Below are 24,318 nucleotides of genomic sequence, written 5' to 3' on the forward strand. Positions count from 1 at the left end.
ATCGCGCGACAGGCAGGGACGAGTCGTTCTCGCTATTTCACGCTTTCTCGCAATTTCGCAGATGCCTTGGGTATCTCTTTGGGGCGACATCCGACCGAGTGGCTCGTGCGCAACGCTCGTAGTGGATTCGCTGGATGCCTCCCCCCTCCTCCCCCCTTCGTGCGTATTATTGTGCGTGCCTCGCTCGCATTGTGTGCCGTAGTGTAGTGTGAATCCTCAGTGAGGAGTGAACGAGCGACTGAGGGGGACGAGGGCGATTTCTCACGCGACGAAAAGGTCGATCTACGATCCTCTAGTGCGCCTGGCGTGGTGCTCGCGAACGGTTCGTCACGTTGACGAGGCTTGCCGGCTAATTAAATGTGTCAGTATGGAACATCAGACGATGGACGAGTTTTGCGGCAGCAAGTTTTGGGTGAGCGAATTACAAGGCCATTTTTTTTTCTCCCTTTGCCATTTTCCTCTTTCGCGTTTTTTCCCGTCCTCTGTTCCCGATTCTCCTCGTCTACGAGGAGTGTACGAATCTGTTCTCGTTCCCTCGTGGTTTTTGGCAGTCGCTGTACGACTCGAGCAGCTGCTTCTGCGAACGCCTTCTTTTCGCCGAGTTTACAGTTGACATCAATATCGGTCAATCAAGTTTGATCTTTCTGTTGACGCTCTTGATGATTCCGAAAGGCCACGATGTCTCAATTCTTCGGCTTATAAGTCGTCTAGCTCGTTGCTGTCTTTAAATACTTAAATACATACGAGAACGAGTCTTTCGTAATGATTAATAATAGAGCTCCGATGTGAAATATAAGGGAATGTCATTTTTATAATATTGTGCGATGTCATTTCTTAAAATTGCGAGAAGAGAAGACGCGCGAAATGGGACGTGATTTAGGCGCCGAGTAGGCAAATATTGTGCTAATCGTTTTATCAATTGGTACCTAAATGTCTGCAATTCATTATCTTGTCATGTACTTAAGATCAAAGACAAATATGATATCGAGCGTAAGCGAGGATGCTTGTACGCAAACAACTTTGCAACTTTGTCTCGCGTTAGCGCAGAATTTGCAACGAATGACTCGATAAATACGGAAATAATATTAATAAATTCTATTAATAAGAATTAATCGATAAAAAAATTCTCGAATTTCTAAAATATTTGATTAAGAACGTGATCGTAAAGTTTCTCTCATAGTCACAAGAATAAGACGATATTATATGCATACTTGTAATGGAAATTAATACTGCTTGCGAGCATGAATATTCAGAAAAAAGTTACCAAATAGATACGAGGAAAAAAGCAAAACATTTATCGAAGTAATTGATTTGTTGACTTACGTTTGCCGCACATTGTTGTGCAATAGTTTAATTTCCTGAACGCGTCGAGCGAAGCGACTATTTATATCATCGAGTCTTCTCTTCCTTTTTTTTTATTCTACAGCATTTTTAAATTCGGTTTAGCATTTAGTATCGGTACGAGTCAGGTATCGAAACGCTTAGTCGTTATGCGGTAGAGATTGTATCTATAAATTTCCTGGAATTTTCTAGAAATTATAAGGCATTGTTTTATCATGTTTTTTATTTCCGTATCTTGATTGATTATTGAAATATTAGCCATTATAAAAATTCACTGAGTAGCATTATTTCTTTGCAATATATTACAATATTAAAAATTTTGATAAATAACAGAGTAGATGTATAGAATAGAATATATATATATATATATATATATATATATATATATATACATATATACATATATATATATATATATACACATATATACATATATATATATACACATATATACATATATATATATATATATATATATATATATATATATATATATATATATATATATATAACAGAGATTAATATTTTGAGGAAAAATTTCTGACTGTTTTAGGATGCTAATTTAACATGGTACACAAACGATCCAGATCTAACAGAATGCTTCCAAAAAACGATACTAATATGGGTACCATGTATATTTTTATGGGTATTCTCAGTGATGGAAGCATATTACCTTATAAATAGTAAAAGAAGAAATGTCCCATACACATGGTTATTTATTTCTAAACAAGTACTTACAATAGCATTAATTCTACTTTCCGTAATTGAAATAATACTGGTAGTGGAAGCAAGTGAGGTCTACAGTGTAGAGTATTACACACCATTTATAAAAATTGTTACCTTTGTAAGTACAATAACATATTTTATATTAATAATATATTCTAGATATATTTATATATTTTAATACTCTTTATTCAAAATAAAAGTGTTAATTAAATGTTACCAATGCGAGAAAAATAATTTTCTACTTATTTATTACACAAATTATCCATATAATGTATAATTTAATTTGTCAATTATATTTCAGATATTAGCATCTATTTTATTGACATATAATAAAAAACGTGGAATGCGGACGTCGGGTCTTTTATTCCTATTTTGGTTTTCCCTTGTATTATGTGGATGTGTGCAATATAGAGTTTCTATAAATGTATTGATGGATTATAAAGAAGTATGTTAAATCTTTGTGATATTAAAATAACTTGAATATGTATACATATTTATTAAGAATATTTCCTACATAGATTTTTTTAATAATTTTCTTAAATCTTTTTTTATCTTATTTTTATTCTATTTCATATCATTATCAGTTTTTTATAATATTTTACAAGAAAGTTACAGTCTTAGAAATAATGTGATTAATTTGTTTTTAGGGATCAGTGTACCTATCGGTATGCTATATGATCTATTATCCAATAGTTGTGATGTTGTTTATACTTAATTTCCTGGTTGATGCAGAGCCTAGATTCTCCGAATATCCTACGGTAATAAATAGATTATATCTTATATTGATTGTATTGACATATAATATCAAGTTGAATTTGTGTGAAATACATGCATATAAAATTTTAGAATTAATTATAAAATATATAATGTATTATAAAATTTTTCGATATTTGTAAACAGTCTTGAAAATATATATATTCATATTAAAAATATGTTCATTCACACAGGTCGAAACACCATGTCCAGAGCAAAGCTCTTCTTTCCCATCAAGAATTCTTTTTGCATGGTTCGATCCCTTAGCATGGAAAGGTTTCCGAAAACCACTCGAAACATCCGATTTGTGGTCCATGAATCCAGAGGATATGGCCACTGAAATAGTGCCGAAATTCGATAAATATTGGAATAAAAGTTTGATAAAAAGAGATGAGTAAGTTTACTTAGTGAATTCCTCTATACAAATAACTGCAATCAGTATGGTTAACTGTGGTTTTTTTTATAAAAAGAGATCTGTTGCAAAGAAATTTTACATCAATATTATAGTAATATTAAAAACAAAGCATATATATATACAAATTGAAGAGAAATTACATTTAGAAATGTTAAATTTTTGATACATAAAGATTTATTACTTTAAATATACATATATATGTGTGTATAACAAATATTATTTGCATATATCTTTTATTGAAAATATTTATATATACTATTATAATTATTTATTATAAATATAGAGAAGATATAGTATCTCTTGATAAAAACTTTTTTAACATATTCATACATTTCTTGTGCTAACAAGGTTGGTTTGGACTTACTTTAGGTAGGATAGTATTATTATTAGGTGTTATGTGTGCATCTTTCAATTGTTTTTATTATTAATATCCAATTTAAATTATAAACATATATAATTTCTTTATACACATATAGAGTAGAAAATGCAAAAGCATCATACCGAAAAGCATCTGGACAAGTGGACTTTAATAGCAGTCAAAAAAAGAAAATCGCTTCCATTTTACCGCCTATCTGCAAAGCTTTCGGTGCGACATTCATGTTTGGTGCTTTCCTGAAGATGGTCCAAGACATTATGACTTTTATTAGTCCTCAAATATTAAAGTAAGTTATATTCGAATAGTATGTGACACAAATTTTTATGTATATCTAATTTAGGCTTTTATTCCATCTTGATTTATTAAGCAAAATACATTACAGAAACAATATTTTTATAAAAATGTTTTAATTGTTCTTAATTTATTCATAATGCGTCTTCTTTTTTTTTAGGCTTTTAATTGCCTTTATCGAGGGAGAGGAAGAAATATGGAAAGGATATTTTTATTCTGTATTACTTTTACTTACAGCAATGCTTCAGACATTAATACTATCCCAATATTTTCATCGTATGTTTTTAGTTGGATTGCGTATACGTACCGCATTAATCGCGGCAATTTATCGTAAAGCATTGAGAATGTCGAACGCATCCAGGAAGGAATCCACACTCGGTGAAATAGTAAATCTAATGTCTGTAGATGCTCAAAGATTTATGGATTTAACCGCATACATAAACATGATATGGTCGGCTCCTCTACAAATAGCCTTAGCTTTATACTTTCTATGGGAGATATTGGGTCCGGCAGTACTTGCCGGTTTAGCAGTTATGATTGTTCTTATTCCCATAAATGGCTTAATCGCGAACAAAGTGAAAACATTACAAATCAAACAGATGAAAAGCAAGGACGAGAGGGTAAAGTTAATGAACGAAGTACTTAATGGTATTAAAGTATTGAAACTGTACGCGTGGGAACCTTCATTTGAGCAGCAGATACTTAAAATCAGAGTCAAAGAAATCCAAGTGTTAAAAGAAGCGGCGTATTTGAATGCCGGCACGAGCTTTATATGGTCGTGCGCACCCTTTTTGGTACGTTTCGTATAATAAATTTATATGTAAGACCTCATAAATAGAAATACTTTTCCCTTTTTTTCTTAGAAACTTATAATTCGATAATATTTTTGATATAATTTTTATAATAAAAATTTGATACCCAAGGTTTTTGATTACTTATGTAAGAGATATTTTGTTATTTTTTTTTCTTCTCTTTTCATATTGTCTTACTCTTTCATAAATGTGCAGGTATCACTGGTATCTTTCACAACCTATGTACTTATAGACGAAAAAAATGTCCTAAACAGTACAATTGCCTTTGTTTCACTCAGTTTGTTCAATATCTTAAGATTTCCACTTTCTATGCTGCCTATGATGATTGGTAATATAGTTCAAGTAAGTTTAAGTAACTTAAGCTATTTTTTATGTGTGTGTATGTATATGCAATCATATATATTCAGTGTTTTATTCTCAATTAATGTTTATGTTACATTACAGACTTATGTCTCTGTAAAACGCATTAATAAATTTATGAACATGGAGGAGCTGGATCCTAATAATGTGCAGCATGATCCATCGGAAGGTAAAAATTAAATATCTTTTTTTAAAAATAATTCTTTATGTATGTCATTTATATAATATGTTTGTAGTAATATACATTGTATCACATTGATTTAGCGCATCCGTTAGTAATTGAGAATGGTAACTTCTCTTGGGACAATGATCAAGTTGAGAGACCAATACTGCAAAATATCAATTTCCATGTAGAACAAGGTCAATTAGTAGCAATAGTTGGTACAGTGGGATCAGGCAAAAGTTCCCTTCTATCTGCTCTGCTTGGCGAGATGGAGAAATTAAATGGGAAAGTAAATACAAAAGTGAGTATATTGTTTCGTTAAATTATAAATATAAAATATGATAGAAGCAAAAAACGCGCGCGCATACATTTCTTTGATTTTGTAAAAATTATAGTAAAATAAAAAATTCACATTTGCATAAATAATTTAATAAAAGTCTTCAAATAAATGAATATTTTATTTCATGCTTTTGTTTTTTAGAAATAAAATATAGATGAAAATGTATTAATTTTAATGCAGATAAAATCGCGGAAATCTATTGTGTTTTTGTACATCTCTAATTAAATAAATAAGAATAGACATAGGAATTTAAAGATTCACTTCAAATACTTTTCGCTTGTAGGGCTCGATTGCATACGTTTCTCAGCAACCGTGGATACAAAATGCCACGTTACAGGATAATGTTTTATTCGGAAAAGCCTTGAATAAATCTGTATATAATCGCATAATTGAAGGATGTGCATTAAGTCCGGATCTCAAGATGTTACCTGCGGGTGATCAAACAGAGATCGGAGAGAAAGGCATAAATTTGTCTGGCGGTCAAAAGCAGAGAGTAGCCTTAGCCAGAGCTGTATATAACGATTCGGAAAATTATTTCTTAGATGATCCTTTAAGCGCGGTAGATTCTCATGTAGGGAAACACATTTTTGAGAATGTGATAGGTCCGAACGGTCTGTTGAAGAAAAAAACGAGAATACTTGTTACACATAGCATCACGTACCTGCCGGAAGTCGATAACATTATTGTTCTTAATGATGGCGTGATAACGGAGACTGGAACTTATAAGCAATTATTGGAGAAAAAGGGCGCTTTCGCCGAATTTTTAGTACATCACTTACAAGACGGTATCTATTAATAATAATTCAATTTATTACGCGTATTTTTCTCATATCTATTATAAAATTTATTATATACTTTTCTTTCATGGATCTAAGTTGGAAATCGTAAGTCCGCGAAAAAGTAATTACAATTCCTGTTTTCTATTTTATATATGCTTGCATAAGAAATAATTGCTGTCATATTCGCTTCTAGTATTAGAGTGTTGTTAATGAAATACTTTATTAAATCAAAAAGTCTTTTGTGTCTTAAACATTTGTCGCCAAAACAGTAACGACTATTATTCATTTAGAATTAATTAATTAATTAATTAATAAGTAGTTGTCAATGTAAAATTATAATTTGATACAAATGGAAAAAAAGCTTTGACAAAATGGAATTTTTTAATGCATGTTGCGTGCATTTTATTAAAAGTTAAAAGATTCTTTAATATATAAATAATTTCCCCCCAGTGTTTATAATAAAATTTTCTCAAGTTATTAAATTGAAAGGTTTGAAATTTTATTTTTGAACATAGATAAATAAACTGAAATGTTTGAAACTTTAATTTTGAATATACATAGATGAGATTCTAATTTAATCCAAATACTTATTCAAATCTCTTTTTAAATTCTAATTTTGTATTTAAAAAAATATGCATGGCAATTTCGTTAATTTTTTCCCATTACAACAATAATAAAACATCCTATATGTGAGTGAAATTTGTCAATATTCTAAGATCAATATGACGAATTTGAAACAGTGCACGTTCATGATGATTCCGAAGAAGATTTACGCGAAATTAAACAACAGCTTGAATCAACAATCGGAGCAGACGAATTGCAACACAAGTTAACTCGAGTACGATCAAGAATGTCCGAAAGTTTAAGTGAATCTGGTTCTATGACCGATAAGACTGACAGAAAATCACTCAATGGTTCTCTAAAAAGGTATAATTTCAAACATATTTTGTTAATAATGCATAATAATGGGAATTACGTTTAATTAAATAATGCTTATTATGGATGCGTGAATAGGCAATATTCAACAGAAAGTCAACAATCGACAAATTACGTGCATAGCAACAGCACAAAGGAAAAAGAAACATTGAAACCTAATAATACTGGAGAGAAACTGATAGAAGTCGAAAAAACGGAAACTGGAAGCGTATGTATTCTGTTAATTTTTAGAAGAATGTATATATGAGATATATTTTGTTTCATATATATATATATATATATATATATGAAACAATTTATATTTTTCATGGAAAAAAAATTATTTTTATACTTATATATCATATTTCTCCATAAGGTGAAATGGAAAGTGTATTCTCACTATTTAAAATCTATTGGATGGTTTTTATCAATATCAACGATCGTGATGAATGCAATTTTTCAATCATTCAGCATCGGTTCGAATATTTGGCTCAGCGCTTGGTCGAACGATAATATGACCCTCGTGAACGGCACGATTGATACAGCAAGACGGGACATGTACCTCGGAGTATATGGTGTACTTGGTTTCGGACAAGGTATGTTTTTCTCTTTTTCTCTCTCTCTTCCCCTTCTCTCTCTCTCTCTCTCTCTCTCTCTTTCTTTCTCTCTCCCTTTTGCTCTCTGTATAATATATTAATCTTTGTAACATCTTGTCTATTTGGCAGATCCGATTAATTATTATTTAAAATTCGCGTTTATGCGGGTGCATTCCGTTTCACGCAATAAAAGTTTCGAATCGTATAATAAATCAAGCAAAGCAAAGAAATTTTTGATCTTTTCGTTTTGATTGAAACACTTTGAAACTTTTGTAGCGTAAAATAGAACGCATTCTATAAAGAACGTTTTCGGTATTCAGGTAAGCTTATCCCTGCCGTTGCTACGTGTATTTGTATAAATATTCCTTCTTTATCGCAGACGGTAATTACTTCGTTCAATATAGGCAATGGCACTTAATTTTGCTCGTCATAGTATATAGTGATTTGAAAGGCATGTTCCCTCACAGATTACACATCATTGGGGTTATTACTTTTAACATAGTTTTCTTTATAGATCTCTAAAACTCTATTAAGCTTAATTTTTAATAAATTTAAATATATATAAACTATATTTACTATAAATAATTATAAACAATTTATAATAAATAATAAAAACTTCGATTATGATTTAGTTACTAACGCCAGTTACAATAAGAGATTTTTTGTCCCGAGTTATTTTTGCGAATGTATTTTACACACATATTAAATTTTAAAAATTATTCAGATTTTTTAAGAAACCAAAATAAGTGCGGTTTGCTGTGCCTACTCTGCTGTAATATATTAATAAAATATTCGAGAGCTAATTTGAGATAGAAACTTTTCAATAGCCATATGTTTTTGATTGCAAGTGTTGTAGTGATAATTTTTCGAATGATCGCTTCCTTATTATTGCATGGAAAATTTTTCCGTTTGAAATGCAGATGCAATTTGCATCTTTTGTTACTTTATTTTTTGAAACAAGTTTTTCTCTAATTTATTCTTTTTACGCGAAAAAAACTTATGTCTAATAATTATATGAACGAAGAATGGTGCAGAAAAATTATTGATTAATGCATACTTAGAATAGTACATTCAATGAATGTGATGTAATTGTATATGCCTTTCTTTTGTGATTTTTTACGGTCCTAGAAGAGATAAGAAAAAATTTTCTTTGCTTTTTATCGATTTCATTCATAAACATCGATAATAAACTATAAATCATGATGAAATCATGATCTATTGCTTTATATTTAGAGTTTATTTTGGAAATAAAAGAAATGCAGATAATTGAATAATAATATGTTTTATATAATGCAAGCATGAAGTAGAGAAAGAGAAGAAAGCTTCCTAACATTAATGTATCTTAAAGTAATAAAAACAGGAAATCAGTCTGCATGAATTAAATCGACTATTTAAATATATATACGTTTAAAAATTCTTAATCATACGGGATATTTTAATTCTTAAAATTATAGGGAACAAATTGTGTATATATAAATAAATAACACAAAAAAATTCTTATTAAACACAAAATTTGCACTGATTTTCTGATCAAGTAATTGCGTGTAAATTAGAACAAATGACTGCATTAAGCATAGTTAACGTGTGTAATTTAGAAGACCACAAGTGGAGACTTGAGACATATGTCATTTGTTGATTGTTTTCTTATCGTTTTTCTCTTTAATTCGAGTAATACTCTTTATTAATTCGATGCATTTCGATTTTTATTCTATTGAGGAACATACATTCGCACATCTTAAATTACGCACTTGGATTATTTAATATACATATTGTATTAATGAAAATCAATATACTTAATTTGAGAGAATTGAGTATATATATTTTTTATTAATTCGTGTAACACATATTCGTTCATATATTCTTTCTTGATATATTTACATCTAATATTTACGTAAAACGATTGTATATCACTGCAAACCGAGCAAAATATAAAATTAAATTAAACTAAATATATAAGACATATCTGGAATATGCTGCAAATTTTTTCTAAGCCAATCTAGCTGAATTTGCTTTTGATTTTGTTATTGATACATTAACAGCGTTAATGATTAATGCTATATTAATGTAATAACATTTCTGCCATATTAATATATATTGCATTAATGCCATATTAATATAACTATTAATATAACTAATATATATATATTTCTAATGTATATTTCTATTTACGAAAAACCAAATTTAACAATGTGTGTAACAATTATATGCATTAATAAGTTAATTGCTAACAGAATAAAAGATGCGTAAAAGTAATTTTTTTTCTTATAGGGTTATCAGCAAATCAATACAGAAAAGATTTTTAAAAAAGATAAAATATGAATACGATAAAATGCTACATTTTTAAATCAACTTTACATTAAATTTCAGCCATTTTTGTAGTACTGTCGCAGACAGCGTTGGCTGTCGGATGTCTGCGGGGCAGTAAACTTTTGCATTCAGAGTTATTGTTCAGCATACTACGATCACCTCTAGGATTCTTTGACACTACACCATCAGGCAGAATATTAAACCGTTTGGGAAAGGACATTGATATAATAGACAACATTTTACCTCCAAGTATTAGGGCTTGGTTGTTTTGTCTAGCATCGGTATGCGAGAATTTAGTATTTAATCTTTCTTTTGTGTATCTCACACGTAATTCAATGTATAGCATAGGCAGAATCACTGGTCCACCAATCGATACAAATATGATTAACTAGCATCGACGAATTAAAAATAGCTTTTATAAGTGATCTTCTTCCAGTCTCTATTCTTCATTAGAATATTCATTAGCGATCGATAGATGACCATTAGGAGCGCATTATAGAGTTAATAAATCAATATATATAATTGCATGCTTAGTAATACTAAATGTTTTTTCACAGTACAATTTTATATAATCTTTTCTACGATTTCTTTCTTTTATTTTCTTATTATTATACATTTTTCTGCATATATATATTTATTTATATATTGTTTCTTCCTTTAATTATATTACACCTCAATTAATGTGTGACTGTAGTGAGGAACTTGCATATGGAGTTAGACGAGTGATGAGCAACTATGAAAATGAACATTGCCGATTATATAAAGGATTAATATCTCTCATTTATTCGAAAACGACATCAATGATGTATTAATCAAAAACAAAAATATTAGTATATAATCTACCATTTTATCCGATAAATCAAAGTTGATCACCGTGATCGTTGTAGTGGTGGCGATATTCGCAATGGGGATGTTCCTGGCTAAAGGGATGACAATCGCTTCTAGTCGTATCTTCCACAATACAATGCAACACGTTCTTCACAATCCAATGTCATTTTTTGACACAACTCCGACTGGTCGAATCCTTAGTCGACTTGGTAAAGATATTGATATTCTTGACAATGCTCTACCGAATTACATACGTAATTGGATGACTTTTCTTTTTGGGGTATGATATTCTCATATAACTACGCACAGTATTACATGCATAAATAAGATTTTTGATAATTGATAAATGAAGATTGTTGATTGTTGATTAATGTTAATTGTCTTTCTTACTGTCGAACGAATATTTGTTACATTTGCTTCGTATCTCTGTTTATTTAATTATGTATTGTTTTAATAGTTTTACATATATAGGAAAAGTGTTTTTATACGTTATTTTTTATTACATTGACAAATGATTCACGTTTTATTCTGATAGTATATTTCATATGCTTTTATTTCATATTATTTGATAGTTTAAAATAAAGTCATAATGATAAAGTTAATTTAAAATAAAAATTCTGTTTCTTTTTTTTCTCGGATAAAATTATATAAATGTTCTAAACATTTAAAAGATGCGGAGATGTAATTGAAAAGATATGGATCCGTAAATACGTATACTTTTTTTTAACTTGGATCTGATTTTTTTTCCTATTTAAAAAAATCAAATGAGAGGAATTATCTCGATTGAATAACAAAGCTTCAAATTTTAGGAAAAACAGCAAGATCATAATAATATTCGTTAGCTTGTCGGCTAAATGTATGTAGGCACGGGTATGTTACTTTATATATAAAAGTTGTCACCATAATCAATACAGTGGATCAACGAGTACATGAACATGAAAGGCATAAGAAGTATCCTCAAAATGCTGCTTATTTGGCTGCAAGTCATATCAAATAGCATTTGAGCGGTTTACCCATGTGTTTGTACGTTTAACCAATTAGGTAATGACGTACTCTATAATAATTGCTTACTTCTTCAATTTGATTTTATTTTGTAAATTCGTCATAAATTCTGATATTCATTTTTTCAAATATACATTTGGAGTGAAGAATTTTAATGAAAAAAACATAACTCTATTTGTTTATCAAATCGATTAACAATTGATTTTTTACAATTTTAACATATTTCATTTTTGATCATTCGATTAATTCTTAGTTTGTAAAAATATTTATAAAGAAATATCTATAAAGAAATATACACAAAATCGTATTTAAGGAACTAATATTTTTTTCATGAAAAGACTTTGACTATTTCATTCTTGAATATTTTATAAAGACGTAATGAAATTTATTATTCAATGGAACATGAATGTGTTGCTACTGGATTTTACTACATTGCCTATTTCATAATATCGCAAAATTCATTGATCAAACGTTAATTTATGGTGTGTATAAATAATGTTTCACCATTTCAAAAATATGATAATAGGCTCCAGGATGTCCTAATGTTCGTCTTCTTCTTGGAATGTTAACATCAATGTTAACATTGATAATGTTCATTTTCGTTTATTATTAGTGCACATTAGTGTTTTGAATCTGATAATTCTGAGATGTTATTATTACATAATAATATTTTTGAATGTCGCTTAAGATAGAATTTTGCTTCAAAAATCATCAATTCTATATCGCTTTGCAAAGTCCAACAAAATCGTTTTATATTCATGTGTTGAATTTATTTTATTTTTTCATTTGTATTGAGTTTTTTCAGTTATGCTGTTGGAAGATTACACTTTTTTTAATCTTTCTTCATCTTCTTCATAATTAATTTGTATAATTATTATGTGTTATTATGGTACAATCACGTAGTGATCGACGAATGGACACAATTATACCAGTAATATTTGTGTACAGAAATGGTCTTGCTTGTGCTTGATAACGCTTATTCTATATTTGCTTGTGTAACATCTTTATAATTGCGGTTCTGCCTTCTGGGTACATGAGATTTTTTTATTTATATTTCCTATTACTATATGTCTGGTATGTCACAGCAAACTTCACACCTTCGCATAACATGAGACAAAAGCAGTAGTTTAAGCTCATGATTGCAAATACATTTGAATATCGAGCAATAAAATAATTATATAAATTTTTTATTTCTTACTAGATTATTCTTGATTATTCTGTAATTTATAATTCATTAAATGTAACGATTCGTCTAAAAATACCATTTAAATGGATACAAAAAATTTAATATATAAAAAAACCGCACGCGTGAAAAAGGAAGTTATTTTTAGTATGCGTATAATATATCTCGTTTAGCACATATATCTGCTTATGAAATTTTGATTGATTAATGTTCATTAATCGATTTGTATGTTTCACAAGTCGTATCAAAAAACATGCGGTTACAGTGAAAGTCATCCATGTCTGATGTTGTAGCGATGGCGAGCTTTTTCTGCGATTTGGCACCGCAGCTGGGCTGTTGGTTGGCTGCTCGTCAGCTGCACATAATGATGCTGCGTGCTGTGATGCGTGCTCCATTGACCTTCTTTGATACGACTCCTATTGGTCGTATTATCTCCAGGTTTGCTAAAGACGTGGACATACTGGATACATCTCTTCCTGCACAAATTTCTGATACCATCTATTGCTTGTTTGAGGTAATCTCTTCGTAATGTGCAAAGAATAGCCTGGTTGTGGGATTCTTATCATTGCTTTCTCATTTATCTTCTCAACTTCATCGATTCCGTATTATTCACTTTTATATTCATTTTCCACCATGTATGTAGAGGACATCTTAGATTGCGATCAAATATATAATTTGTTAAGAAATGCCTCTGAACAATGATGGTGTTAGTTATATTGTACACTAGATATCTGAAACACTTCCACTAGCTTTAAAAACTAGTGAAAAATTTAAATACAGACATACAAAATATACATGAAGTAAATGTGCTATAGAGCTTAAGTATAATTGTGTCCATTTTTATAGATTGCAGTCGATGAATTACTATGCTAATAGAAGATATTTTCACAAAGTATCAGTCATAACTAGAGAAAAGAAATACATTTTTGATGCTAATTTATACATGTACTTGTATTTGTATTTGTCTAATGCGTAGCAATATAATCATATTCGTGATACATGTTGGTGGGCCTATGAGACGTTTTGTCAATTTATCTTTTTTTTTCTACAACAGGTGTTTATAAAAAAAAACACGAGTGTTTCTGCCACAAGTTTTGCATGTGATTATCATCTCTTTATTTACATTTTTCTTACAGAAATGATTTATTCAATCATATTCTATCATTTAATTACATATATTTTAAATATTTTTCTTTTATTCTGATTAATTTGTATTATATATAGGAATGCCGTATTTTACATTGTGTATTTTACGAAAAATAAGAATGTATTTTTTCAGTGTTATTAATAGTACATGCATTACAGGTCATAGCCACTCTCGTTGTCATAAGCTATAGTACACCTATATTTATCGTGGTGATACTGCCAGTAGGCGCAGTTTATTATTTCATTCAACGTTTTTATGTTGCGACATCGCGACAATTAAAACGATTAGAGTCTGTATCAAGATCTCCTATATATTCGCATTTTAGTGAATCAGTGACTGGTATGTTCTTAAAATTTTATATACATATACACACACACACACTCCACAATATATTGCTTATCTTTGTTTCCAACATTCAAAAATAACCTATTTATTTTATTGTTAGGAGCACAATTAATTAGAGCATACGGCGTGCAAGAACAATTTATTCGCGAGTCTGAAAATAGAGTAGACTTCAATCAAGTGTGTTATTATCCTAGTATTATTGCAAACAGGTATGTATATTGATATAAAATGATATTGTATTTTTTTTCTATATAATTATTAATTAAAATAATAATATTGATATAGATGGTTGGCTGTAAGACTGGAAATGGTGGGAAATTTAATTATATTCTTCGCAGCATTGTTTGCTGTTTTGCAAAGGAATACTATGAGTTCAGGACTTGTCGGTCTATCAGTCAGCTATGCCTTACAAGTAAGTAACATATCACATAATCGATAATATATCTTAAATATTGACATTATTCAACTTCATTTTTGTAAATTTCTTAATTGTAATACCATAGTACTAACCATATGCTCTGGTGTCAAAATTATCAAAAGTTGATAAAAGTTGATAAGTCAGATTTGGCTTTTGGGAGACTTGTATACAATGATTTTTAATTTTATATATATATTTACATGTAATGCAACATTAAATACGACTAAATTAATAAATTAAAATCTTAAAGAATCAAAAGCTTAAAGTTGCTATAAATGGAAATAGCTATTATGTGTATTAAATATTTTATGAACAAAGATTCACGTCTTATGCTTGTTATGTTAGATTACTCAGACTTTGAACTGGCTGGTACGCATGACATCCGATGTCGAGACCAATATCGTCGCAGTAGAGCGAATAAAAGAATATGGAGAAACGGCACAGGAAGCACCATGGAAAAATGCGGACTATACACCTCCAAAAGATTGGCCTAAGCAAGGTCGTGTCGACTTCAAAAATTTTAAAGTTCGTTACAGGGAGGGATTGGAGCTCGTGCTGTACGGTTTGACTTTCGGCGTACACGGCGGTGAGAAGATCGGTATTGTGGGCAGAACTGGCGCCGGAAAATCATCCTTGACTCTGTCGCTCTTCAGAATAATCGAGGCAGCTCATGGGAAAATCTTAATCGACGATATGGATATCTCCAAAATGGGTCTTCATGATCTACGCTCAAGATTGACCATTATCCCGCAGGATCCCGTATTGTTTTCCGGAACACTGAGAATGAACCTAGATCCTTTTGTTTGCTATTCCGACGAGGAGATTTGGACAGCGTTGGAACACGCTCATCTAAAATCATTTGTAAAAAGTACGTTGTAGTTTTTAGCGAATCTTTAGAATATTTTCGACAAAATTTCGTAAGCTAATCTATTTAACATTTTATTTCAGACTTGCCAAATACTCTTTTACACGAGGTTGCTGAAGGCGGGGAGAATTTAAGTGTAGGGCAGCGACAATTGATTTGTTTGGCGAGAGCGTTACTTAGAAAGACAAAAGTTCTCGTATTGGATGAGGCAACAGCCGCGGTTGATTTAGAAACAGATGATTTGATTCAGACTACCATCCGCCAAGAATTTAAGGATTGTACAGTTCTTACAATAGCTCATAGACTTAACACTATTCTAGATTCAGACAGGTATGTGTTAAGTTATCTTAACATTACTTTCTATTACTTCTTATTTAATGGTCTCTACTATGGCTATTTCTTTTATATTATATTAAAGATAATTAAAATCACAAAAATATTTTATATCGATAGCTTTTGTTACAAATAATAAAAATTTCAGGGTGATTGTGCTAGATAAAGGTCTGATTGTCGAATACGATTCTCCAGAAAAGTTACTTCGCAATCCATCTAGTTCTTTCTACAGTATGGCTAAAGATGCAGGTCTAGCTGCTTAAAATGTATATCATAATGATTTTTTGTAGCAGCTATACATCTTTCGTGAGCCAACGTCAAAGGAAACAAAAGCCGCATAGAACAAACAACGCATAGCCTTAATATACAGATTAATTTGTAAAATAGTAAAATATTTCTATGCAAAGAAGAGAAAAAAAGTGGAAAACGTTTGGCGTAATCGACGGTGCAATACCATTAATTCTTCATCAAAATTATCGCCAGATCTTATTCTATGATGAGGAATTATTCTTCCTGATTGTATTGTCGATTATCGAACTCCTTACATTCTAGAATAAGTTTTGTAGTGTCTTTCATCACAAAATAAGCAATGCGACACACTTCATTTGTAAACTGGTTATCTCAAAATTTAAACCGGACAGTAGTCGGGTGGACTTCCACATGATAAATATGTTAGCATTTTGATCAATAGAGTATGACTAAATTATTTTTTATCATCTTTTCTTCCTATACTATATTTCTCTTTCAAGGATATATTTACAATTTAAAATAAAAATAACAATTTCACAAAAATATTAGATTTTCAGATTCTCATAAAATAATTATTTGATTAATGATTAATATTATATAAAAATATGATTAATATTATATGAAAGAAATATATTTATAAAGTACACAGTAGTTTTAAATAACTTTTAACGCAAACAACACTAATTTATTAAAATAATATTTATATACAAGAGATCAATCGAAGTTGGTTAGAATTTTTTAGTTTCTAAAACATTTGAAAAATATAAAGATTTCACACCTGACAACTTCCGGATTTTAAATTGTGTATTCCTTACTAATAATTTTCATTATTAGTAACACTCGATACAAATATGTATGAGTGATCAATAAAAGTGCATGTTTACTTAAAAACAAAAAAAGATAACAAGCTAATCAAGTGTGCTCCAAGTAATGCATCACTTTAAATCGCGAGCCTGAAAATATAATTGCTGCTCTAATAATATTTAGAATGTATTTTCCAGATGGAATGCACATGGATTCTTTTCATAGATTATATTTTTCATTAAAAGCAGTGCATTTTTATTTTCATCTTTTTTAACATATGACAATCAGTCGCAATAATTTATTTTCACTTTGTTACATCACACAATGTGATATAGATCAAGACGAAATGTATATTAATCCAATATTTGCTATATATGCCTATCTACTTACCTATCCTAATAGAAGAAAACTGGTACAAGTTAATTTTAAGCCAGAGTTCAGTACCATTTATGTATAATGATGTAATATCTTATTTTTATAAATCGCTTATTAAAGCGAACAATGCCGTTAAAAATAGCAATTTTAATTCGGCATACATTTTGTATGCAGCACAAGTATCTAGAACAGTAATGCAACATCACATTTTACTGTATATATTCTATCTCTTTATAAAGTTTCGTGTTTATTATTATCCAAAGTATAGTTAAATGACATCTTTCTCTGTGCCTATTTTACAAAGAGTAGAGAGAGAAATCGCATTTATCGAAGATTCCTACACAAATGAAGCTAATTTCCTGCATATTTTGTTTACTTTCAATAGTTTGTTGGCATTCATAAGTAAATTATATTTTAACCAGTGATTTTAAACTCCTTATAATTTTATATAATAATCGATCATGTATATGTATGTATTAGGTGTTTATATAGTATTTTTAAAACTCCTTAGTCTTTATTATTATATTAGATTATTAAATATTTTTGAAAGTATTAATATTACATTATAAAAACATATTTGCGCGCTTTGTATTTGTTATTTTATTTGTAAAAGAGGCTGCTGAAAATGAGATGATTATTAAAAAATATTCTCTCTATAATCGCTATAATTAAAATCTTATTTAGCGGGAAAACCATGAATATAATAGGATATAATTTAATATTCGTGAAAGAATATAAAAAATTTGCGTCGTCTTTAAAAAAGCGATAACTTGATTAAGATTATAACAGAAAGAAAGTAGTATTTGTCTAATGGTAAGCGTGTTAGATATGATATAAAAGTCATTATATATGCAATACAAATTTCACCAGTATATTAATTACATATTATATAGTGCTATAAGCCTTTTTCACAAATTATGCATAAAGATTCGCCAGAACTGTACCAGACTGTACTATAAAATATTGTGGTAAATTTAAATAGCAATATTCGCAAATTTATTAAGTTAATTATATAGTTTATTGCGCACACGTCATCGATAAAATTGACATGCAATGTCGGTTTATATATTTTTGTCTGATATTACAAGTTTTGTCGTTTTATGAAATTTGGCTTTGCGATGATATCTTTATACAAAATATTTTTTATCACTATTGAAAGCTTACCGCCAATATTTAATGAAAATAAAAAATCTAAAAATTTTTTGCGATCCATAAAATTTTAGATAATACAATGAAATATCGCAATTACCTCTTTCGAGTCTAATATTGCTATATATTATCTCATTTCAGATACAATTAACAAATTTCAATTCATCATTTCGACATTTAAAGATTAAAATTAAAGTTACTTAAGTTAAAGATCTAACTTGAAAGAATTATAGATTAATTATTGTCTATGATTTCGTATTGCGAAGAGGAAACGTTAAATTTTTGTGTTATTATTTCCTTTATTAAATGTATGCATTAAACTACATTAAAATATTTGTAGTTTTTTATTTAAAAAAGTTATTATGATTAAGAAGTATTTACATCTTTAAATTTTCTTTTAAGTATTTGCAGCTTTAATTAAATTTTTTTTAGCACATTGTTAAATTTTGAACACATATAGCAACAATTATACATCTTTATTTTCGCATTCAGTATATTTAAATCAATATATTCCGATATATATCTGATAAAATTCATATATCGGTATATATAAATTTTTAATTTTTTATTGTCATTTATTAATATATTTTCAGTATTATATTGCTATTTGGTAATATAAATATTAAAATAAAAAAAAATACATAAACGGTATTTCTATATAATAGTTTCAATTTTTAAACTGTATAATTTTTCTTTATTATATAATAATATATATGATAATATCATATATATATATATATATATATATATATATATATATATATATATATATATATATATATATATATATATATATATATATATATAATATTAAATATAAATAGCCGGGAAACATGAAGATTCTATATTGTGCATGTGCACAAGAAAACTTTCTGATAGCAGCATATTACGTGAATGTAAAAAGTGCCTTTTTATAAAAAAAGAAAGAGAATAGAAAGGGAATCCTGACGTATTGTTCATAATATAAACAAATTGGGAAAATATCAATTCTTATAACTAAAAGTTCTTCTATTTTTTTTATATATATCCTACTCTTATAAAAAAGATTTGCATAAAATTCTTTAACTTATGCAAATTAACAAAAGATAACTTTTTTTATTTGTTGTGTTTGGCGTTCGCGCAGAAAAATGATACAAAGAAAAATAATACAAAGAAAGATAGGCTTGATTTAAAGCTTGAAGCTTATAAATATAGGTTCGAATAAATATTATATTCGTTGTTGGTATGTTTGTGTGGGTTTTCCTATCGATAGCGCAAAAGTAAATTTTACTCCAAATTAAAAACAATATTCTTCAATTTTAAGCATATGTATATACTTCTTGAACACATGTTCTACATAAATTTACAATCTGTCGCGAGGTTAATAGTAAAATAACAATTAAGAGGATATATTTATTATATAAACGATAATTTTTATCCAATCTCTAAACAGCATCCTCGTATCACGTTACAATATCGAAAATAGCGAATCGCTATTTCTTTCTCCATTTTCTGCAGAATGTCAATATTCTCATACGGTCAGGTATAAATAATTTAATTCAAGGAACCGTATTATTAAAATTTTACATCGCACATTTGCTTGCGATGATGCTCACGAATAACTACGTTATAAATCAACTTCAGAAACAAGTACCTACATATGTAATAAATGCATATATAACAAGTGTATATTGTCCAAAATAGAGACGTAAGTCAGTAATTTAATTATACAATTATTCTAACGAAATATAATGTTAAACACATATTTAATGTATTTGTAATACTAATATCAATATATATAATAGTAATAAATACGATCTTATGCAAGATCTCCAAAATTCGATGCTTTTAAATGTTCTTAAAAATAGCTGAATGCGCTTTTTTATGTATTTTTATAAAACATCGCGACGCGTTATAATAAAAAGGATACGAATATAGAATTTTTACCTGTTATATCTAAAGACGTTCATCCAAAGAAGTTCAAATACACAAAATGTATGATAATATTAAACTTTTTTATTTCATAGAGCAACATCTCGCTCGATAATACGAATACTAACATTATCTGAAATCATTCATATTCATTGGATTTTCATGTGTGTTTTGTTAAATATCTGATGGGACGACATTTTTCGCTGTAGTATATTCAATTGTAAATATTCACTTTACAATTAGACATTTATACGAATGTCATAAATGTTACTGAGCATACAATCTACATTTACAATTTCTTACATAAGATTATATGATTATATGATAACTTTGATCTCTTCATAATATCTTTGTACATAAATTTGGGTCGAAAAAAAAATTGAGACGTTTTCAGCAGAAATTGTTCACTATTTTACTTCACAATGCACATCGCAGTATGCATGTGGTCGATTTGGGAATACTTCAGTAGAATATACATATACACACACAATTATGCGGAAATTTGTATAAATAAATGTAAATGTGTGCAATTATATTCCTTTGGTATCGGATAATTTTATTAATTCTCGGAAACAATGTAAGATATAACGTATACGTATATCGATGCTAAACTTAAATACCACAAATATTATTCATTCTTTTTCACTAGCTCATCTTTCGAACGATTATTGATTGCTACCTGTTTCTTACTTTCCGCCAGTTGCGTTTCCATCTCTCCGGAAAAACCGAATTCATTTACTCTAGTATGATCGGTCTTGTATATCCATCTTTGGTACAAAAATATACAGAAAACAATATCGTCGCGGAAGCAACCGAGCCTATACAAGGTCGGCATTTTTATCACAAATGCAAAGATATCGTCGATAAACGTGTTCAGGAATTTGTACGACAGCATACGCCACGGAAGATGTGCGACGCTCTTCAGTTTGTAATTGATAAACAATTGCGGCGTCATCATGATGAATCCAAAAGTCAATAGAAATCCGTATAACATATTGAGGATCCAAGAATACCATCCCTTATGTTCCAAGTACATTAAAGAATAAATCGCGTATCCACCTAACAGAGGATACAAAGCCCATGAAAGATATTTAAAGGCAAGTCTATCATATTCTTTTGTAGAAGACTCCACATATGATCCCTTATCTTGGAATGATATCTTTGGAAAGACTCCAAGTATTCTCATTTCTCTATTGACGTTAATGTCTATAACTTTGTTTATCTTCCATACTTCGATGCATAAACCTATTGCACAGCTGATGCGCACAACTGTGTTTGTCTCGTTGTCCAGAACATAAAGAAGAACTACGAGAGATTGGAATACATTGAAAAATACGGAGCGAACGGATAAACCTTCCAAGGATTTTCGATTGTTCCAGAATTGAATATCTACAAAAAAAACAAGAAGTTTTACATTACAGTTATTGCAAATATATTTTTATTATTTGTTATAAATGCAGAAAGCAAGATAATTTTTTTAAACTACTTACCATTCTTAAATGCTAAAAATTCAAATACACTATGTAAAATTGATACAATTATAGTCATTCCTAATAGATATGGATTTGTTTCTAGTAAGGTTTCCTTCAAGGTATCTTGATCATTATCATCCTCATCAGATGTTTCTCCTAAATAAGCAATAATAATAAAAGATAAAATATTATAGTCACATTTTCATGTGGTAAAATTCTATAATGTCTTATTATCACATATATTACTAAAAATTTAACAAACCCATAATTGATGATGTCCATTTATTTCGAACAGACTGTGCTGCATAAATTTGCCACTTAAATAATGAAAGTGGCTGATAAGTCAATCTGAGTTCTAATTGCTCTATAGTATTATTCAATGGTTGGTAATCCCGTTGCATGTTCCAGAAATCATTCATATATATTATTGGCTTATATGCATTTCCACCAGGTAAGAAATGTACATCTAAAATAAAAGAATAATAAAATGCAAAGATTTCTAACATATTTTTGTATAAACATGAACATAAATTCTCACATTCATCCAATGGTTGCGGTACTTGACCATACACCCAATTGGTTTGATCGACCACTAAATTAACAGTTAAATTTGGATGCCAGTGCGACACATATTCTTGTTTCATTAATTCAGCTTTCTACAAAATTTTATATACAGTTGATATATATAATACAATTTATATAAAATAAGAATATTTTAAAAATTAACATATACATACTGCTATCTCCTCTTTGCTAGCAGTAGTTTCACCAGTTAATAAGTTATGCCTTTTTTGATATCTAATTTTTTTAAACTTATTTAACATTTTTCTCGAGTAAGATATATAATCGCCACCATAAATTCCCTTGCCAGTTTTGGGATTTGGCGATTTTCCACTTTTTGTTATATATATATGAAGATAAATAGAGCCATTTTGTTTTAAACGTTCTGAAGGAACAAACGAGTACTCGAAAATTCTAGACCCATCTTGATTCGGTCCACTATACCAATCTCCATAAATCAGACCTTCTTCAAACCAAATCAATGACCGTGGATCGTTGAATTGTTTAAAATTCTCAGATTCTGATAGGTAAACACTAAGGTCAAACAATGTTCCATTAGGAAATATATTTATAGCTTGTAAACGTGTATCACTAATAGCATTGGGAGACTTGGGATTATTATCAGGACGTCTGAAGAAACTACTAATAAAATAAATTATAAGGGCTCGTATGATTAGCGATTTTGTTATGGCGAAGAACGATTCTAAACGTGACGGCTGAGCTTTCCTTCTTTGTTCATCATTTTCTGCATTTGCCTGCAAAAAACATTTTTGAATTATAATTAAAACCTTGAAAATAGTTCAACATGTATATTTTTATATGTGTGTGTATGTGTGTGTGAGATAAAAAAATATGATAATTTTTCAATGAATTTCAATATTCATACTTATATATTATATATATATATATATATTATTTCACGTAGTAACATACCACGTTTCATGAAAAAAATTATGTATATTACGTGTATGTGTGATGTGTCTTCATTTTCGATATAATTTTTTTTTTAAGGAAAAGGCTGTTAAAAAATAAATGATAAATGTTGAGTGGAAATAAAAAAACGCACATTTCTCTCGTCGTTATCTTGTTCGGTTCTTGGAACTAATTCAACGTTAGGCTGATGATTAGCCATGTTTTCTGTGACATTTACTTCCGCACTGTCACGAGAATCGTCTTCGGTAACCACCATCTTTCTGTTGAGTCCCGTGCCTAGTTGTTCGGGCATAAACAAAAGAAACATGAAAGAAACACAGACGGAGCATAAGAAGTTTATTTCAAGATCAGCTGTTGGTGCCTTCAACGCCAAATTATCTATTCAAGGTGAGTTTTCAAGTAAAAGGATGATTGGTAATACAAAATGGAGAATTTTAATTGGCTATACCACTTAAGCGTCGTCTACAATGAGATTTTAAGGAGATTTAAGGCGTAAGATTTAAGAAATTGACCAATCACAGTCGAGTATTCTCTTAATACTTGACTGTGATTGGTCAATTTCTTAAGTC

The 24,318-nt window shown here is 29.3% G+C and overlaps 2 protein-coding genes across 7 annotated transcripts; one reads left to right on the plus strand and one right to left on the minus strand.

Annotated features, from left to right (window-relative positions):
• Mrp (Multidrug-Resistance like Protein 1) lies at nucleotides 1-18,924 on the plus strand. 6 transcript variants are annotated; one of them, XM_083104892.1, is made up of 24 exons: nucleotides 1-412; nucleotides 1,895-2,185; nucleotides 2,369-2,512; nucleotides 2,715-2,825; nucleotides 3,015-3,214; nucleotides 3,584-3,604; nucleotides 3,712-3,897; nucleotides 4,063-4,696; nucleotides 4,910-5,056; nucleotides 5,159-5,243; nucleotides 5,339-5,538; nucleotides 5,861-6,362; nucleotides 7,097-7,283; nucleotides 7,371-7,500; nucleotides 7,648-7,867; nucleotides 10,235-10,460; nucleotides 10,962-10,979; nucleotides 13,491-13,701; nucleotides 14,493-14,673; nucleotides 14,780-14,888; nucleotides 14,965-15,091; nucleotides 15,443-15,965; nucleotides 16,046-16,292; nucleotides 16,444-18,924. In XM_083104892.1, the coding sequence occupies exons 1-24, from the start codon at nucleotides 368-370 to the stop codon at nucleotides 16,556-16,558; spliced, it is 4,860 nt and encodes a 1,619-aa protein (XP_082961018.1). In that variant the 5' UTR covers nucleotides 1-367; the 3' UTR covers nucleotides 16,559-18,924. The 6 variants fall into 6 exon arrangements, with proteins under 6 accessions (XP_082961018.1, XP_082961015.1, XP_082961014.1 ...); XM_083104889.1 differs by lacking the exons at nucleotides 10,235-10,460; nucleotides 10,962-10,979; nucleotides 13,491-13,701 and adding an exon at nucleotides 11,062-11,282 and having other exon boundaries at nucleotides 2-412; XM_083104888.1 differs by lacking the exons at nucleotides 10,235-10,460; nucleotides 10,962-10,979 and having other exon boundaries at nucleotides 2-412; nucleotides 13,481-13,701.
• Nucleotides 18,925-20,847: 1,923 nt separating this feature from the next.
• Nucleotides 20,848-24,066, minus strand: LOC145974845 (putative lipid scramblase CLPTM1). The gene is made up of 6 exons (XM_083104893.1): nucleotides 23,883-24,066; nucleotides 22,993-23,571; nucleotides 22,794-22,911; nucleotides 22,518-22,721; nucleotides 22,274-22,411; nucleotides 20,848-22,172 (listed from the first exon to the last, which is right to left on the minus strand). The coding sequence occupies exons 1-6, from the start codon at nucleotides 24,054-24,056 to the stop codon at nucleotides 21,412-21,414; spliced, it is 1,974 nt and encodes a 657-aa protein (XP_082961019.1). The 5' UTR covers nucleotides 24,057-24,066; the 3' UTR covers nucleotides 20,848-21,411.
• Nucleotides 24,067-24,318: the final 252 nt, after the last annotated feature.

Source organism: Camponotus vicinus, unplaced genomic scaffold, assembly GCF_025532165.1.
Source record: "Camponotus vicinus isolate PSW18456_S1 unplaced genomic scaffold, iyCamVici1.0 SCAF_7, whole genome shotgun sequence".
Lineage (NCBI taxonomy): Eukaryota > Metazoa > Arthropoda > Insecta > Hymenoptera > Formicidae > Camponotus > Camponotus vicinus.

Bases quoted from the DNA above. Each gene is read 5' to 3' on its own strand.
- LOC145974845 (XM_083104893.1), bottom strand. From the start codon at position 24,056: ATGTTTCTTTTGTTTATGCCCGAACAACTAGGCACGGGACTCAACAGA. The intron at 23,572-23,882 runs GTGCGTTTTTTT...TGTTTTTTGCAG, and splicing joins AAGATAACGACGAGAGAAAT to GCAAATGCAGAAAATGATGA. The intron at 22,412-22,517 runs GTTTGTTAAATT...TTGCTTATTTAG, and splicing joins ATGGACATCATCAATTATGG to GAGAAACATCTGATGAGGAT.
- Mrp (XM_083104892.1), top strand. From the start codon at position 368: ATGGAACATCAGACGATGGACGAGTTTTGCGGCAGCAAGTTTTGG. The intron at 3,215-3,583 runs GTAAGTTTACTT...TGTGCTAACAAG, and splicing joins AGTTTGATAAAAAGAGATGA to GTTGGTTTGGACTTACTTTA. The intron at 7,868-10,234 runs GTATGTTTTTCT...ATTAAATTTCAG, and splicing joins TGTACTTGGTTTCGGACAAG to CCATTTTTGTAGTACTGTCG.